General features: G+C 42.4%; 1 protein-coding gene across 1 annotated transcript in view; it reads left to right on the top strand.

The window, feature by feature from the left end:
- The window catches only part of LOC138788428 (fatty acyl-CoA hydrolase precursor, medium chain-like), a 35,623-nt gene that overhangs the window by 5,137 nt on the left and 13,000 nt on the right, over window positions 1-17,486 (top strand). Inside the window, exons 2-6 of the mRNA XM_069966277.1 lie at window positions 3,015-3,125; window positions 4,539-4,743; window positions 11,075-11,213; window positions 12,676-12,809; window positions 16,301-16,454. Of these exons, the coding sequence (XP_069822378.1) occupies window positions 3,065-3,125; window positions 4,539-4,743; window positions 11,075-11,213; window positions 12,676-12,809; window positions 16,301-16,454 (693 nt within the window). The 5' untranslated portion in view covers window positions 3,015-3,064. The remainder of the gene's footprint in view (window positions 1-3,014; window positions 3,126-4,538; window positions 4,744-11,074; window positions 11,214-12,675; window positions 12,810-16,300; window positions 16,455-17,486) is intronic.

The raw sequence follows: 17,486 nt of genomic DNA, 5'->3' as shown, positions 1-17,486 counted from the left end.
GGCATTATTAGTATATGGGGGGCACCTCTGGGGGCATTATTAGTTAATGGGGGCACCTCTGGGGGCATTATTAGTTCATGGGGGCACCTTTGGGGGCATTATTAGTATATGGGGGCACCTTTGGGGGCATAATTAGTATATGGGGGCACCTCTGGGGGCATTATTAGTATATGGGGGCACCTCTGGGGGCATTATTAGTATATGGGGCCACCTCTGGGGGCATTATTAGTATATGGGGCCACCTCTGGGGGCATTATTAGTATATGGGGCCACCTCTGGGGGCATTATTAGTATATGGGGGCACCTCTGGGGGCATTATTAGTATATGGGGGCACCTCTGGGGGCATTATTAGTATATGGGGGCACCTCTGGGGGCATTATTAACTCATGGGGGCATCTCTGGGGGCATTATTAGTGCATGGGGGTACCTCTGGGGGCATTATTAGCTCATGGGGGCACAGCTGGGAATCCTACATACAGGGGACATCCCACACAGCGCAGTTACTATGGGAGCCTACAGGGGGGAGAAAGGAAAGGAAGTTGCTAGAAATGTGCGGAGCCTAAATTGTTTGTCTCGCAGGTTCTAAGGGGATGAAACGTATCTGGAAGGAATCATCATGGAGGTCTGGGCCGGATGGAGAGGAAAAGGGAAAGTGACGCCTCAGATCAAAGAAGACGTCACCTGTGAGTCCCTGTATGACACTTTTCTTATTTTGTAGAACATCATTTAGTAGGGGCGCCCCGAGGTGACAGCTACTACATTATCTGTACTCAGAGATATCACTGTGTTATCTGTTGTGTTACATAGGACTGCAGGTGACTACTACATTATCTGTACTCAGAGATATCACTGTGTTATCTGTAGTGTTACATAGGACTGCAGGTGACAGCTACTACATTATCTGTACTCAAGAGATATCACTGTGTTATCTGTGGTGTTACATAGGACTGCAGGTGACTACTACATTATCTGTACTCAAAGATATCACTGTGTTATCTGTGGTGTTACATAGGACTGCAGGTGACATCTACATTATCTGTACTCAGAGGGATATCACTGTGTTATCTGTGCTGTTACATAGGACTGCAGGTGACATCTACTACATGATCTATACTCAGAGGTATCACTGTGTTATCTGTGCTGTTACATAGGACTGCAGGTGAAATCTACTACATTATCTGTACTCAGAGATACCAGTGTGTTATGTGGTGTTACATAGGACTGCAGGTGATATCAGGTGATTTCTCCAGGTTGCAGAAGTTCAAACTTCATCGTGCCCTGGTGTGCTGGTGTCTGTATGTGTGTATACATGTGTGCTGGTGTCTGTATGTGTGTATACATGTGTGCTGGTGTCTGTATACATGTGTGCTGGTGTCTGTGTGTGAGATCAATTCTAGAGAACTGGCTCATATACCCCATTTTCCCCAGTGGCTTAAAATGTAACCTCTGTTATACAGTTATAGAATTGTAGAAATTAAATGTGAACAAGGTGCAATTCAAATAGACACTTGCTTGTATAGCTGCCTCTTGTGCTCTGTATGCAGTGCATTATATTCACCCTTGTAACGTACAATTTTTAGCGTGTCTACAAGCCCAGCGGGGCTCATTATGATGGAGACTAAAACTTATACAAGAGTGGGGTAGGGGTTCCCCTGTATTCAGAATGCTGTTGAGTGCTAGGCAATGCCCCATCTGGGATTATTGTATTTCGAGGGTCTATGCAGAGCAGGATAAAGACACCTCTGCTGCACAAACAGGATCTCCTAGAAAGCATTCTCACCGCCATGTATTCGCTATCACTGGCTTGGGTGAGCTAAACTAGTCTGCCTGGGGGGCGGGATGATTTGTACATGCTCACTAACATGGAACAGCCTCATTATATTAGCCTTATCAACATATTCTATGTTAGTGAGCATACCGGGGGGGGGGGGGGGGGGGATATTGGTGAACATATACAAATCAAACAGCCCCCCAGACCCTCGAAATTCAATAACCCCAAACGGGGCATTGCCTAGTACTCAACAGCATTCTGAATACAGGGGAACCCCTACCCCACTCTTGTATAAGTTTTAGTCTCCATCATAATGAGCCCCGCTGGGCTTGTAGACACGCTATAAATTGTACGTTGCAAGGGTGAATATAATGCACTGCATACAGAGCACAAGAGGCAGCTATACAAGTAAGTGTCTATTTGAATTGCACCTTGTTCACATTTAATTTCTACAATTTTATAACGGTATAACAGAGGTTACATTTTAAGCCACTGGGGAAAATGGGGAATATGAGCCAGTTCTCTAGAATTGATCTGAACCAAATTATACCTCCCAGCAAGGCGTGGGGCAAACACACAATTTTATTTTTTTTTTTTTTTATTAATGTGGGGGGGCCCAGACACTTTGGTTGTATGGGGCCCCGAAATTCCTGATGGCGGCCCTGACCACCACTACACAGTACACACCGATAGGACACTGATGACCTACAGTATTTGATTAATTGTATTCTAATTTTTACTTGTTAGTTGGGAGAATGCACCCAGATAACTGTCAAAGGCCATGCTTACACACAACATAATGATGGAAAAAATATTGCCCATTGTTTTGCCATGTTTGAATTAAAATGAGACTTTTTTATGGCTGGAAATACTGGACACAAAAAACCCAGAATAAATGACTAATTTAGTTGTTGAAATAGTAGCCAATATTGCTGATTTATTACAATGAAATTGGATGTTTTTAGCTGTAAAAACTGCATTTTACAGCCCAAAGAATGGACAGTTTTACTTAATGTGAACATGGCTTGACTCTGAAATACAAATGATTTTGATCTGTTCAGTGATTACATGGTAGGTACTTTAGACCTGCACATATATGGACAGGTGCCAGGGTGCAGAGTCAATGGCTTATAGTTACAGTAGGTGTAGCTGTTTTGCCAGTCTAATAATGCCAACATCAATAAATGTGTGTATATACTGTGATGTGTTAACTAGTAACTAGAAATCTAATTTTATTATCAGTGACCCCAGATCCTCTGGAATAGCAAAACAGTGACAGCAGTGCACAGGAGATGGACGTTCTGTTGCATATTCTGTTCTTCAGCCACATCATTCTAACTGCAGTTGGTGCAGGTAAGAGCTAGATGTGGGATGATAATTGGGAGAATGCAAAACTCAAATAACAACGCAGCCTAAATATCATGTCACACATTAACAAGCAATTTCTTGTTAAATGCATTATGTATATTATGTAATATAAATATGATTTACCAGCAAAACAAAGAACAGTTTATCATAGCAGATCAAATCCTCAGGAAATAGGCCATTTTGCTATCGTGCCTGTTAACTTCTTTTAGTTGTTTGTTGGTTTTTTTTTTTTTTTGGTTTTTTTTTATATGCCTCTGGGAAGGCCAGGTGACAAATAGCATGGTCTCCATTTATGCTCCCTCGGGAGTTGTCATCCAGTTTTTTTAAGTGAGTAGTTGAACCCACATCTCAGAAGTAAACCAACCAAGACATGGAGGGGGCAGCTATTTCACATCACCATCACTGCATGCAATGATCAGGATATATGCCTGACCTCTTAAAGTCCTGAAAGGCTTAGGGCCCTTTTACACGGAAAGATTATCTGACAGATTATCTGCCAAAGATTTGAAGCCAAAACCAGGAATGGATTTGAAAAGAGGAGAAATCTCAGGCTTTCCTTTATTACCTGATCTTTGTTTATAGTCCATTCCTGGCTTTGGCTTCAAATCTTTGGCAGATAATCTGTCAGATAATCTTTCCGTGTAAAAGGGCCCTTACTCTCAAGATGTGGATTCATATAAAGTGAGCACCAAGGAGCAGGAGGCTTCATCCATATTCTGCTCCCCAGACAACTCCTTTAATTTTAAATCTGTAAAATAGCCATAAAATACATATATTTGCATCAAACATAGAGAATATAGCTATTTTTTTTACCTGTAAAATATTAGTTTTATGTGTTGGACTATTGCCTTATAGTACACTCATATATATAGGAGGCAGTATATTATAGTAGTTATATTCCTGTTCATAGGGGACAGAATCATAGTGGTTATATTCTTGTACATAAAGGCTGTATTATAGTAATTATATTCATGTATATAGGAGGCAGTATTATAATAGTTATATTTCTCTGCATAGGGGCTGTATTATAGTAATTATATTCATGTACATAAAAGGCTGTATTATAAGTTATATTCTAGTATATAGGGGCACTGTTATGATAATGATATATTACATATATTCTTGAAGATATAAGACTGTATTATTTTGATATATTGTTACACAGGGGCAGTATTGTAGCAGTTATAGGTATATCTATAGGAATTATCTTATAGCAGTTCTAGGAGGGTGCAGTTATTTCGTTTTTTTATAAGAGTTTAGACAGTAAGGAATAGTAAATATGTTCAACTAATAGAAGGTGTATGTCCCAGCAGGAGGAGCCAATATGGACAGGAGGATAGTAAATGTATTCATAATATTAGTGCTGGCAATTATCTCAAATAATATTTTTGTTTCTAGGTCAAAATGATGAAAGACCATTAGTAACCACAAAATATGGACAACTGCGGGGAGTTACAGTACCAGTAAAGGAAACAACTAGAGTAATAGATGCATTTTTTGGTGTGCCTTTTGCTAAACCTCCTGTGGGCTCACTAAGATTTGCTAACCCGGAACCTCCTGAGCCCTGGAGGTCTGTGAGAGAAGCTTCTGAGTACCCCCCAATGTGAGTATCATGTATTTCTGGTCCCTTATTATCTATTAGGTAAACATGATTGGCTACCTAAAAATCATGTAAGTTACGTTTAAAATGACAATGTCTGTTTTAGCCTATTATTGGAATACAGAAAAAAAGACAAATTTGGTCAGCTCTTCTAGAACACCATTCACAATAGGCAGAAGCACATTGCTATGGCTGAAATTGTAAACACAAAAACACAGAAAAATGCAACAGCTCACCACAATGGCAAGATAAAAACCCACTGCAGACATGAAAATAGTTTAAAGCAGCCTCCCCAACTGCTAAAAAAAAATTCCCACAAAATAATGAGGCTCTTAGTTACCATTTGCAAACAGTGTGAAGCCCACCACGATAAGGTGGCCTTATGTTCGGGGCAGACCCTACACTGTACTATGCCCTTTCCATGGCTTATAATACGCCATGGGGATTTTTTTCTGGGAATTTTTCTTAGCAGTTGGGGGGGCTGCTTTTAACTATTTTCATGTCTGTAGTGGGTCTGTATCTTGCCATTGCAGTGAGCTGTTGCATTTTTCTGTGTTTTTGTGTTTACAATTTTAGCCATAGCAACGTGCTTCTGCCTAGTGTGAATGGTGTTCTAGGAGAGCTGACCAAACTTGTCTTTTTTCTGTGTTCTAGATGAGGGGAGTGGCTGCCTTTACTTGATCGTTCACTTCACCCAGTGGTGCAATTATTTTTTCAGGTATAAGACAGATCTTGCATGCCCAGAGCATAGGCGTATTATACGCCATGGAGAGGCCATAGTACAGTGTAGGGTCTGACCCGATATGAGGCTACCTTATCATGGTGGGGTGGTTTACACTGTTTGCAAATGGTAACCAAGAGCCTCATTATTTTTGTGGAATTTTTTTTTGCAGTTGGGGGGGCTGATTTTAACTATTTTCATGTCTGTAGTGGGTCTGTATCTTGCCATTGCCGTGACCTGTTGCATTTTTCAGTGTTTTTGTATTATTGGAATATTTATCTTTACAATACAGTCCAGACTCTCTGCTTCTATATTGTAGTGATTGGTGATGCATATACTGAACGTGTTGCTTTCATTCGTATCTGTCTCCCATTCACCTGATGATGATGCAGTTGTGGGAAAATATGTCAGGGGTGGGTGTATTTATAACCTTATATCAGTGTCAGCTGGAAAATACATAAGTCTGGATGTCAGTGACTCAATATTTATATAGTAAGTAAGCATCAACAAACAACTATACACTGAGTTCTTTAAACGTCCTATTGTTGATCCACACACCAATTCATCTTAAAGGGGAACTGTCATATGTCCCTACAGCACGGGAGACACAGAGGAGGAAGGTATGTATATTACCTTCCTCCTTCGCGCCTTTTCGGTGCAGTCTTGTGTTCCATGGTTCTGTGAGACACTTAGGAACAATTGGGCACCTGTTAGGAGCACTGCCTGCCCCCATATCGCACATCTGCCCCTGCCCGGTCCGCCACTTTCTAATGGATAATGTAATTAATGGAGCAGTCCGGCTAAGGGCAGGCAGAATTGCTACTATGGGGGTTGGCAGTGCTCCTAATGGGTGCCCCAGTGCTCCTAATAGTCTCACCAGACTGTGAAGAACAAAATTAACTGCACCGAAACGGCACCAAGGAGGAAGGTAAGACACATACCTTTCTCCTCTGTTTCTACTGTGCAAATGGGACATATCAGCAAGTTAGATTCGTCTAACCTGTTGACAGTTCCTCTTTAAGATAAATTGTGAGTAAAATATCAGTTTGAATAGCCTTTTAGATAGGGCTGGGTCCCCTTTGGATTCCTAATAAAATTATTTACCAAAAGGACCACCTTTTAGTAAATTATTTCAAAACAGCTTTAGGTTATATCACAGACCCCGATAATCCCGGGGAATTAGGCACTGACCTGTCATCTCAGCACTCGCTTTTCCCTAGTTCCCTGCTTGCTGGCTGTGATATTACACGGAGCAACGCACTGCAGACAGTCGCTGACAAAATCATGACCTTTAACATATTCAAAGATCACGATCAGCCGACATTGTGTATGTTAGCTGATCGTTCAACATGCTCTATTACACTAAACGATTAGTGTAATAGTGCTGGTAATTGGCCAAGCAAGGCCAATAATTCTTAGCTGTAATAGGGCCTTTACACTATATACTGTCAGTCTCAGGACACTTGAGCCCACGGTTCAGTTTCAGTTACTATTAGTAGACCCACCAGCATTGTGCCTAAGGGTACTCTTACACGGGCCGTTGGGGGTCCGATAATAACTGTAAAAGAGCGCCGATCTGCTAGATCGGCGCTCATTTACTGGGCCTATTACACAGCCTGATAATTGTTTAACAAGGGTTGCACGGACATCTATTACCGATGTCCTTGCAGCCCTTGCTTAAACTCTACACATTACCTATCCATGCTCAAGGGCACCTCTTGTAGTCCGCTTCTCACGGAGTCCCACGCTCTGCAGCTCCAGGGCGACCTATCTGAGCTGACAAGCCACTTAGCCAATCACTGACCGAGGCGGTCCAGGTTAGTGTTTGCATGAGCCGCCTGTCAGCTCAGACAAGCCACTCTGAAGCTGCGGCACGTGGGACCCGGGGAAAGGAAGATTACAAGAGGAGCCCTGCAGCATAGATAGGTAATGTATAGAGTTTGGAAATCGTCAGCTGACGGCCACCTACCGATATAACACGTAGAGATGCACAGTTGGCACTCGACAACTATAGGTCCAAACCTATATCAACAATCAGCCGATAATCTTTGACATCGGCTGATCGTTGTGTTTATTGCACGGAGCAATAATCATCCAGATAGGGCCAATGTGCCCAATTATCGTTCCATGTAATAGGGCCCTAAGAGTAGTACTCTTCCACTCTGAGCCCTTGAATATGCAAAAAAGAAAAGCCCTAGGTGCATTGCTCCATGGGAAACATGAATATGCAAAAAAAGAAAAGCCTGTGGAGCCTCATTTAAGAGTCTCGAAACACAGGAATAGCCAGATATCCCTCCAGGAAGGTCCCAGCAAAGGGGTGGCTCCTGTAGGAAAACCACCAAAACCACCATATTAAGTGGCCCTGTGTTTCAAGACTCTTAAATGAGGCTCCATAGGCTCTTCCTGTTTGCATATTGATGTTTCCCAGGGAGCAATGCACCTAGGATTTCACTGAATTGAGTGCTTTAACCGGCAGCCAGCCTCGTTATCTTTGGCTGGTCTCCCGAAATCAGTGATTTGTTTCTCTTGTGGGTTCACTAGGCATTGCTCCCACCTAGCCAGAATCCTGATCCACACTGATGAGGGGCAACACCCTGAAAAAGTTGTATGTGGATGGATACCTGCCTTGGTTTTTCCTTTGTCATTACATTGACTTATAGGGCCACTTAATATGGTGGCTTTGGTAGTTTCCTTACAGGAGCCACCCCTTGGCTGGGTCCTTCCCAGAGGGATATCTGGCTAGTCCTGTGTTTCAAGACTCTTAAATGAGGCTCCAAGGGTTTCACTGGAATGCATCTGGGAAAGCAGGGAATCAGTATTTGAGGGCACGGTATTACCAGGGTTAGCGATCCCCGGCAATAATGCCGATCCCTGTAATAGTTAATATTTAATTAATAAAACAAAGTTTCGTTCTAAAAAAGTTATTTTTGTTGTTCAATAGCTTAATTAAAATGAATCCATGCTTTTGCAATTAAATATACTGTAAATAACTATGTTTATTTATTTATTTACAGTATATTTAATTGCAAAAGTATGTATTTGTTTTAATTAAGCTATTTAACAACGAAAATAACTTCATTAGAACGAAACTGTGTTTTATTAATTAAATATTAACTACTACAAGAAGCTCTATTGCCGGCAATACCTATTGCCGGTAATACAGCTGAATGTACTAATTAATACTTTACTTTAATTAAAACAGCAAATGTTTCTTCTAATGATGCTATTTTTTTATCACAATAGCAACATTAGAAGAAACATTTAGATTTATCCGTCTGCTCAGCTGATTGTCTGAGCGGACATATAGAGAGCCGGTCCCATCACACTAAGCTCAGTGTGTCGGGGACTGGCGAAGACAGAAGAGAGAAGATAGAAGACATCGGAGGGTGAGAAGAAAGCTCCCCCCCCCCAAAAAAAAAACACACACAAAAAGGAGCACAACACCCATCATTGTGAGCGGTGTTGTGCACCTTACAGTATGCAGTGTCTTTACAGATCGCTGCTTATAGTGTGGCACCCAAGGTGTTAAAGAGGATGCATTGCATCCCCCTTAACCCTTTGGGTGCCATACTGAACAATCTGGCCCCCAGGGGGTTAAGTAAGGGTCCCTACTTAACCCCTTGGGGGCCAGACTGATGTCAGACTGCACCCATACCAGCAAGGAAGGGGTTAAGTGACCCCCCTTCCTTGCTGGGATGGGTGTAGTGCAGAGTGGGGGGGCTTTCTTCTCACCCTCCGATGTCTTCTATCTTCTCTCGTCTTTCTTCTATCTTCTCTCTTCACTGGTCCCCGGCACACTGAGCTTAGTGTGATGGGACCGGCTCTTTATATGTCCGCTCAGACAATCAGCTGAGCAGACATATAAATCTAAATGTTTCTTTTAATGTTGCTATTGTGATATCTGATGTCAGACTGCACCCATACCAGCAAGGAAGGGGTTAAGTGACCCCCCTTCCTTGCTGGGATGGGTGTAGTGCAGGAAGGGGGGGAGCTTTCTTCTCACCCTCCGATGTCTTCTATCTTCTCTCTTCGCCGGTCCCCGACACACTGAGCTTAGTGTGACGGGACCGGCTCTTTATATGTCCGCTCAGACAATCAGCTGAGCAGACATATAAATCTAAATGTTTCTTCTAATGTTGCTATTGTGATAAAAAAATAGCATCATTAAAAGAAACATTTGCTGTTTTAATTAAAGTAAAGTATTAATTAGTACATTCAGCTGTATTACTGGCAATAGGTATTGCCGGCAATACAGCTTCCTGTAGTAGTTAATTTTTAATTATTAAAACACAGTTTCGTTCTAATAAAGTTATTTTCGTTGTTCAGTAGCTTAATTAAAACAAATACATACTTTTGCAATTAAATATACTGTAAATATATATATATATATATATATATATATACATTTATTTATATATTTATTTTTTTATTAACAGTATATTTAATTGCAAAAGCATGGATTCGTTTTAATTAAGCAATTGAACAACGAAAATAACTTTTTTAGAACGAAACTTTGTTTTATTAATTAAATATTAACTATTACAGGGATCGGCATTCTTGTCGGGGATCGCTAACCTCGGTAATACCGTGCCCTGTAATACTGATTCCCTGCTTTCCCAGGGAGCAGTAAACTTTATTAAAACAGCTAAATAATTGTTTAGCTGTTTTAGTGAAGTTAATTTAGATTCAAATATTCAATCACATATTCGATCAAACTCGAATCTTTCGAATACCGCAGTATTCGATCGAATAGCTATTCAATCGAATACTATTCGCTCATCTCTATTTAATACATACTCACAGATCCGATATGGAATCTCTATGGCTGAATCACTAGAACAGGACAAGTTCCGAGGCTTCATCATCATACAGGGCGCATCCAAAATTTTTTTAGCTTATTTAACACACATTGCAAAGTTATATAACTTTGTAATGTGGTTAAATACCCGGTCTTGCCCCCTTCCCCCACTTTCGGACCCCCGACCCCCCCGCCCGGAAGTTAAAGAATATATACATTACCTATTACGATCGTCACGGTCCTCTTCTCCCAGGCGGCATCTGGTGATGACGACGTCAGAGCCGGGGGGCGGTCCGGGTCTTCTTCCTCCTCGGCGTCTTCATAGAGAGTGAATGGGACGGAAAAGGCTGCTGGTGCACATGCGCACCAGCAGCCTTTTCATTGGCTGGAGCGCATCACATGGCTTCCTGCTTCGTCAGCCCTGATTGGCTGAGGTTGCTGGAAGCCATGTGATGCGCTCCAGCCAATGAAAAGGCTGCCGGTGCGCAAGCGCACTGGCAGCCTTTTCCATCCCCAGGACCCGGAAATCAGAGACATCGCTGGACGGTGGACGGCGGTGACGGTGAGGCGGACGGCGGGCGAATGGAGTGGCGATCGTCACCGGAGGGATGGTGAGTATGGTGTCTCTGTGTGTCTGTGTTTTTTTTTGGGGGGGGGGGGTCCCGCGGGAGTTGTCCTTTAAGTCTAATCTCTGTTAAAGGGCTATGATCTGCATAGGTGGAGCCAGGACTTTATATTTATAACTAGTGTCTTTTTCCCATTGCAAATAGCCATTGTGCAGTGTTTCCCAGTGAATTATTATTTCTATGTTTCAGGTGTTTACAAGCTGAAGATGTTATGAGTGGGATAGGAGAATATTACCAAACATCCTTTAAGATGCCCAAGTCCTCAGAAGATTGCCTGTACCTGAATGTTTTTACTCCCAAAGACAGAGACAAGAAGTCAAAATTGCCTGTAAGTATCAATGATTCTAATGTAAATCTGCAATGTTCCACTGGGTTCACACATATAATTTTTTTTCCATTACTTTGCCAGTATTTTCAGCCAAAACCAGGAATGGAACTGACACAGAATGTAATGCTGCTAAAAAATACTGACTAAATGCTATGTGAACCTGGCATTTTCCTCTCCAGCTATTATGACTGAAAAGGGAATCTATCTCCAGGTTATTCCCTTGTAGAGCTCCTTACCCTAAATCTAACAGTCAGTTGCACTGTTGCAAAGAAATCCATTAAAGATGCAACATACTAATAAGCTTCCCCCCCCCCCCCCCCGCAGTGCACCACAAGACGCAGCAGCTGCTTCACAAAATGCCTATTGCCTTTCTGAGCCCTGACATAGCTTGTCTGGATTAAATGATCCAGAACACACACTAGCTTCGCAGGGCCACCAAGCAGGAGTAGTTCAGAGTTAAAAATCTGAAACATTTAGGCAGGTACATCTGCATCAATAAATCTGTACCAGCAGAGAAAGGGGTCCGATAAAAAAAAAAAAAAAAAAATTATGCTAATACTGTTGTCCCCAACAGCAGCCAGTGGTCTCAGTGGTCTAAAGGGCCTTTCACACAGGCCGATTATAGTGCAAAAAAACGTCAAATTGTTCAAATTTAGGCTATGTTCACACATATGAACACGGAACGTCCGGTCTCTGGCCGGATCATCTCGGCCGGATGATCTTTCTGCTTCAGCGCGCGCCCGCATCAGAGATTCCCATAGCACACAGTGAAGCGAGCGGCTGTAGCCACTCGCTTCACTGTGTGCACTGACAGGTCTTTCTGCGGCTGGAATTCACTGAATTCCGGCCGCAGAAAACTGACCTGTCAGTTTTTCCCGCGGCGTATGAGATCCTGGCCGGAGCGTATACGATGTGTGTACGCTCTGGCCGGGATTCCCTTGCAAATAAGGCATTGTTCCACACCGCAATATTACGGCCGTAGTTCTGCGGCGAGAACTACGGCCATAGTGTTACGTTGTGTGAACATAGCCTTAAAGGGGAACTATCAGCAGGTTAGACGGATCTAACCTGCTCATAGCCCCCTATAGCACCCAGGATGCTTAGGATGAAGGTATGTGTCTTATTGTCTAACCTGCTGATTGTTCCCCTTTAAGCGATAATCTTCTGGTGTAAATGTGGCAACGATCAAACAAGGAATGAAAGTTAGATTTTTTTTTCATGAATTTATTATATGTTTGGACTTTTTCACTAAGTTTAAGAGGGTATATCTGCTATGTGTTGTTCCTATGTGAACATACAATTTATGTTATATCTCCAAATCCATTAATACTTATACATGTGAGTAATATTGACTGCACAATATAACATGTATGCTTTTTAATGAGATGCTGGCTTATGATATGTTGGCCTTTAAGAATCATTGTGCTCCTTATTAGTTAGGCTCTGTTCCTCTTTCCCCTAGGTCATGGTATTTATACATGGTGGTGGGCTGCTGTTTGAGTTGGCTAGCATATATGATGGTTCTGCACTCAGCGCTTATGAGAATTTAGTGGTTGTATCCATACAGTACAGACTGGGGATCCCAGGATTCTTCAGGTAAAAATATTTCCATTGCTTTATAGTATATGTCCACCTTTTTTCACCATTGTACAGTTTATATATGGGATTCATCTACCCCAAAACTAGAAAATTTATAAAAGCCTTTGTTGACACCCTGTGTCCTTAGGCACCAAATTTGGGGTCAAATGATTCAGGCATTCAAATACATATAGAGGACAGACTGTAATTAGTCCTGATATAAAGTTTACTAATAAAAACCTTAAATTGTATTAGAAAAAAAACATTGCCGTACTCGAAACACATTAGTCTTGTGGATTACTGGTTAAATTGTGGTTTTTTATATTTTTTCAAATAAAATTTCAAGTTTTTATTGGTCATGCTGGATCGTATTCTTTTGAAATAATTGTTGGTAACATAGAACAGTGAGCCAGTGCTGTATTCATATGTTCTCTAGGCCACAGACAGCCTACTGAGATGTATCCATAGGGTGTCCATAGTAAGACCTGCCCTTTTTTTGGCACGGATCATGGCCCAGTACATGTACTGAATGTGTGAAATGGGTCCATAGTGCTGCACTAAGGGACGTGTGAATGCAGCCTACGTCTGGCAAGGTGAGGACTTTTACAAAACCATCCTGGACACCTGATCTACCATACAAACTCAATATTGCAGAAGAAAAGAAATAAGCTCACCCTCAAGCAAGTAGTGGTAGATATATGGCACAGTTCTCAGGAAGGGTACAGCGTGTGGATAATGATGCGGGCCGTCACCCCTGTAGGCAATTCCAAACGATGAAAGGTTCCACAGCTCCTTATAGTAATATCAAAACTTTATTGGTACATTCAAAAATAATAAAAACTTTAAAACTGTGCCGACGCGTTGCGGAGACAACCCTCCTCAATCATGGCCATGATTAAGGAGGGTTGCCTCCGCAACGTGTCAGCGCGGTTTTAAAGTTTTTATTATTTTTGAATGTACCAATAAAGTTTTGATATTACTATAAGGAGCTATGGAACCTTTCATCGTTTGGAATTACCATACAAACTGTTGAGGTGTTTGGATACCTATACAGGACAGGCTATGGTAATGGATAGTAACAGATAACATCAGTTAGAAAGTGCTGTATACATCCAGCAAGGTCAGGATCTTTACAAAATTCTTCCCAGACACCCATTGTATCTATATGTCAAATGTAAAACATATCAAACTGTTGAAGTGTTCAGACACCTATAAAGGATAAACAGACAGACTGTTTATCTGGTTTGCATCCAATGTATATATGGTGACCAGGGGTTGCTAGGTGGTGTATAGCTGGGCTAGATGGTGGTGTACCTGAGGCACTTATCACGGTGACCAGGAGTGGTATGTGCCCACCCCTGGATACACTTTTTAATAAAGGTGTAAGTGTGAAGTAAATTGAATTTGAAAAGGAAAACCATTTTACTGTAATTCCTTGAACGCAGTACAGAGTAGTAAGTCTTTTCTTCAAATAGAAGTGCAATATTTACAATCCAATCCTTGAGCTGGGTAACTTTAGATTTGAACACAGCTTCTCGCTGGAGGAATAATACTTAAATAAATTATTTAATTGGAAAGTCTTTGAATACTGTAGCTTGGCTTTAAAAGAGGAGAGAGGAGTGACCTGAGGGTTACTACAGGCTTATTGGGGGGCCCCTACTTAGACCCTGAGGTACTCAGCTGTGGGCTTTGGGAGAGAGTCCCTACGCCCATGGGTATGAATCTTCCACCTGTTTGCTGTCTATGGGCACATAGTGACATAGGGCAGGAACGTAGGTCCCACGTTGTTGGTGAAGCTAGCCGTCAAGGGGACCTAGCAAATCACAGTGGAGTCTTTGCCTTATCCGCTTACCTAGCCACTGACTGGTAATCCTGCATTGGTTATCAGGAGAGAGTAATAGCAGCCGCCCAGCGTAAGTAGAGGCGATCCCTTCTGTCCATTTTCACCTCAGTCTCCTCAGTATTTCTCTAGTCAAACATGGCTGAGATGGGGTTGAATGGGAAGAAATAATAATCTCCTGCAGGGGAGCCATGACAGCAGCTCCCTTGCAGAAATCCTCTCAGTCCTTGATCTCCCTCAGGGAATGAACTCTTCCCTGATTGGGCAGAACACAACAGGAAGGCCTTGACACTGGACAGTGATTGGCCAGATCACTTGAGGTACCCAACTCATTGATTGGTTAGGGGAATATCTCCCCACACATTGGTGACAGTTGGAGAGTTAACCCTTTCCTTTAGCTGTGCATACAATACATGCAATACAGTGACAACTAGTGGGATAAAATAAGTAGTGCAGAAAAAACATGGGTACCAACATAAAATACAGGCAGAGTGCCTATAGCATCCTATACAAAGATACCTGACTATAGGTGGGCCAGAAACACAGCAGAGGCCACACCTACTCTGGGACACTGCATATACATCTGGAAACAGTCAGCAGGCTTCTTGCCAACTACTTCCCTATAACTTAGCTGAGCTCAAATGAGTTATCTGGGCTTATAAAATTGATGTCCCATTCTCAAGATAGGCCATCAATATTAGATCATGTGGTGCTTCAATCTTGACTGTGTGCTGCAGCCTCTTCTTTTGCATCTGCTTCCACCAGCAGATGCTGAACTCCTTGGAAGAACTGTGCTAGGCATGGCATCTGTGGCCCATTGTAGCACAGCCACTGCGCAAAGTACAGCAAGTGCTATTACAATCATAGTAAAACCTGAAGACCGGAAAATCAAGAGGGTGCAATGCTCGCTTGATTACTATGGCCTTTCCAAGAGTTGCCCACCAATGTAATATTTATGGCCTAGCCTGAAGAAAGGCCATTAATTTTTAGGCTATGTTCACACTACGTTAAAGTACAGCCGTTGTTGCCGATGGCAACAACGGCCGTACTTTTTGCGCAGTGGAACAATGCCTGTTTCTTTATTGGATCCGGGCCGGAGAGTATACACATCGTACACGCTCAGGCCGGGATCCCATACGGGGCCGCAAATAACTGACATGTCAGTTTTCTGCGGCCGGAATTCAGTGAATTCCGGCCGCAGAAAGACCTGTCAGTTCACACAGTGAAGCGAGCGGCTCCGGCCTATGGGAAGCTCTGATGCGGGCGCACGCTGATGCACCCGCATCAGAGCTCTGCGGCCGGAAAGCTCATCCGGCCAGAGACCGGCTGTTCCGTGACCCGGCCGGGGTCACAGAACGGCCGGTCTCTTATGTAGTGTGAACATAGCCTTAAAGCCCATATAAGTCAAGTTGAGAAAACTTCGGGCACGCTCAGGTTCGTCCAAACCTGAGAATGCAGCATTTGATAAGGCTGCTGAAGTTGTATGTAAGGTTCAGGTTTGGATGAGCCCAGACGTTCAGCAAGTTCGCTCATCACTACTGGTGGGACCTGCGTCTCCCAGTGCTGAACTAAACAAGCATGGAATAAAGTTTGGACTTTTTACCATGGAATTGGTGAGTACCGCTGATCTCTCTTGGATTCATGCTAATGTTTTTTTTTCTTATTTCAGTACTGGAGATGACCAATTACGTGGCAATTATGGGCTTCTGGACCAAGTTGCTGCCCTTAAATGGGTACAGGAAAATATTGCAGACTTTGGAGGTGACCCTACATCTGTCACTATATTTGGTGAATCTGCTGGAGCGGTCAGCGTCTCTGCTCTTGTAAGTTCTATCTGATCTTTGTTATAAATGTATATATATGACGGATGTACCTTAAACTGTTGTTTTTATCTTAGCATATATGTACCTTTAACCCAGGCATGTTGAAAGTTTTGTTAAAGGCATCTAGTACTCTTCCAGTAAAATATAGTTTCCTATTACAAGAACTCTTATCCTGAACCTTATTTTACTGTTTAACTTACGTCTACCCGCTTTCATCTTTCCTTCAATTTATACAGATTTAGTTCTTTAAGGGTGCCTTCACACCTACCGTATCGCAGTAGAAAATCCACTGCGGATCCGCAACAGATCCGCAGCGGATTTAACTAAATGAATGAACACAGCATTAAATCCGCACTTACAAATCTGCTGCGGATCCGCAGCGGATTTGACAGTGCGTATTTAATGCTGTGTTCATTCATGTAGTTAAATCTGCTGCGGATCTGCTGCGGATCCGCTGCAGATTTTCTACTGCAATACGGTAGGTGTGAAGGCACCCTAAGGGTGCGTTCACACCTACAGGATCTGCAGCAGATCTGCAGCAGATTTGATGCTGTGTTCAGTTATTTAAATGAAATCTGCTGCAGAAATTCAGCTGCAGATCCTGTAGGTGTGAACGCACCATAAAGGGTTATTCTAGCAACCAGAAATTTTTTATCATTTTGCTCATGGTTCTTAAAAAATAAAAGCAACCATACTTACCTGACCCAATCCTACATTTCTGCTGTTCTGATGTTTACTAGTCCCTACTGCTTCCTGCTTCCTCAGACATGTTGTCCCTGAAGGCACTGCTTGATTAGGCAATCACTTCACCTTAGCAGTGACCCGCATCATTCATTGATTGGCTAAGCTGGCAGTGCCTGTGGGGAGAACAGAAAGGTAAATTAGAAAGTTGCAGGGACCAGAAGCCACCAGGATGACAGTGGCAGGGAATCAAGATAGGTAAGTATGGTTGTTGTTGTTTTTTAAAATTTTTAAGCCAATTCTAAAAATTTGGAGTTGGAAGGTCTTATGCATAAAACCTTTGTTCCAATG

Source organism: Dendropsophus ebraccatus, chromosome 4 (genome assembly GCF_027789765.1).
Source record: "Dendropsophus ebraccatus isolate aDenEbr1 chromosome 4, aDenEbr1.pat, whole genome shotgun sequence".
Classification (NCBI taxonomy): domain Eukaryota; kingdom Metazoa; phylum Chordata; class Amphibia; order Anura; family Hylidae; genus Dendropsophus; species Dendropsophus ebraccatus.
This window is presented reverse-complemented; position numbering and strand designations above follow the sequence as displayed.